Source organism: Protobothrops mucrosquamatus, unplaced genomic scaffold, assembly GCF_001527695.2.
Source record: "Protobothrops mucrosquamatus isolate PMUCROS unplaced genomic scaffold, P.Mucros_1.0 scaffold556, whole genome shotgun sequence".
NCBI classification, from domain to species: domain Eukaryota; kingdom Metazoa; phylum Chordata; class Lepidosauria; order Squamata; family Viperidae; genus Protobothrops; species Protobothrops mucrosquamatus.
In genome coordinates, this window is record NW_015386859.1 from 247,229 (window position 1) to 249,388 (window position 2,160).

The following is a 2,160-nucleotide window of genomic DNA, read 5'->3' on the forward strand; positions in this document are numbered from 1 at the left end:
GTTTCTAGTCTACTGAGCCATGCATTATGGGTTTGGGCACCGGCACCGGCACCAACAAAGGGGTTACCAACGGCCACAACTCCCTTCTCCCACATCCCGCCAAATAGCCAAGTACTTAGGGCCAAGTCTCTGCTCCTCTCGAAGTCGGCGCGGTTGCCCTCGCAAAAATGGCGGCACAGGCAGCGGCAGGCAAAATTCAGCATCCATCCAGCGGCTGTCGACTCCACCTCAGCGAACAGGTCCGAAGAACTACTCTCTGTTGTGCCACAGTCCACAAAGGCCGCCTCCGCCGTCGTCTGTGGCAAAGAAGCGGCATAGCTCGCGACACTTAAATCATTTTCCTGCTCCATTTTCAAATACCTCACCCCGCTTTTCCACACTCCGCCCTGTTATGACGAAGTGCTCCACTCTGGCCACGCCCTCTCTCCGAGCGATTGGTCGAGCGGGTCCCCTTCTTTCTTGTCACGTGCCTTCTTCGCGCTTTTCGCTCCGTGGCGAAGGAGAAATAGGGGCGTGTTCTCTGATTCCCGCTTGCAGGTTCTGTGGGGAGGAGAATGGGAGCTGCAAGCGTCGAATGATTAGCCCAGCTTATATCTCTCCCTCTTTTCCCGCATTAAAAATTAGTAATTTATCTCAAGGCACCGCACCGCACCGCAGAACGAAACACGAAGGCTTACATCAAGTTTGACAACTTTTAAGATACGTGGAATTCAACTCCCAGAATTCTCCAGCCAGCATGCTAATTGAGGAATTTTGCGAGTTGAAGTCCATACGGTTTAGAACAGGGTTCTTCAAACTTAGCCCTTCTATGACTTGTGGACTTCAACTCCCAGAATTCCTCAGCCAGCACGCTGGCTGAGGAATTCTGGGAGTTGAAGTCCACAAGTCATAGAAGGGCCAAGTTTGAAGACCCCTGGAATCATAGGACTGGAAGGGACCGTAAAGGTCTTGTGGTCTAACTCTCTGCCAAGGCAGGAATCCTTACACCGTGCTGGACAAATGGTTGTCTAATCATTTTTGAAAATATCCAGTGATGGGGCACCTGTAACTCTGGGAGACAAGGCGTTCCATTGTTTTCACTGTCAGGAATTCCTCCTTACTTCCAGGTTGAATCTCCCTCTGACCAACTTCCAGCCTTACTTCTTGTCCTGCCCTTAAATGCTATGGAGAATTAATCGACTCCGTATTCTCTTTTACAGCACTTCAAGTATTGAAAGACAGCTATCGTCAACAGACAACACTGGTTTACACTGTACATGCAAGCTCCCTTCGTTTCTTAAATCGGTTTATCTTCCCTTCTAACAGACTAAAGTGTATACCGTGATCTCCACACCTTACAATTGGAAGGCTTAACGGAAGGGACTGGCTTAAAAGCACAAAATTAACGATAATTCTGAACGTTTGGAGAATAAACCCCTTTGTTTGGGGATAGAGTGAGTTATAAACTAGCCAATTTCAGATCATTTTAGCGACCTGAGCGAACTTAGCCTGTTGTCTAGTGGAAGGTTTGGTGTGTCATGAGAATCGGTACATAGGGTTGAGTAAACTGTACTAATGTGAACCGAAGAGGCACTACGAGTGCAGTAAGCGCCTCGATTTGTTCTGGAAAGAGCAACGGTTTGATCTCAGTTCAAATATTCCTCACGATGCTGTGGGAAGCGTTAATAATTCAGGAAGAAGCGGGCATGCGAGGAGCATAATTGCCCTTCCTGAAGACATTACAGCCTTTTAGGGACGAATGTTTTCCTGCTTTCGCGCCGGTGGGATGGGAGCATGAGGGTGGTCTCACGTTACACTTTCCTTTTTTGGGGAGAATTGCACAAAGAAATCGCGGCAGTAGAGCGAGTCAACAGGCGGAGAAGCTCTTTGAAGGTCTGATCCTGGGCGAGGCTGAATTAAGATCACACAAAGGGCTGAAATACGCGGAAAATGTGAGTGCACCTGGAGAAGCCGGAAACGTGTTGTGCCATCCTATTCGGTCCCTATGATTTTCTTTACTAGAGATCGTGTCAGGGATACTGAATGTGCAACTGCTGTAAAAGCTGTAAATAATTGAGTTAGGTGCAAAGGATAAATGGACTATCAATGTACTGATCTATTCCGCTATGTCTAAAGACTGTCATTCTAATAAACGTTTAATCTTAATCCATGGTGTGGTTT

General features: G+C 47.6%; 1 protein-coding gene across 1 annotated transcript in view; it reads right to left on the reverse strand.

Moving 5' to 3' along the window:
• Window positions 1-362, reverse strand: part of TERF1 (telomeric repeat binding factor 1) — an 8,778-nt gene extending 8,416 nt beyond the window's left edge. The window contains exon 1 of the mRNA XM_015817166.1: window positions 116-362. Coding sequence (XP_015672652.1) covers window positions 116-350 — 235 coding nt within the window. The 5' untranslated portion in view covers window positions 351-362. The remainder of the gene's footprint in view (window positions 1-115) is intronic.
• Window positions 363-2,160: the final 1,798 nt, after the last annotated feature.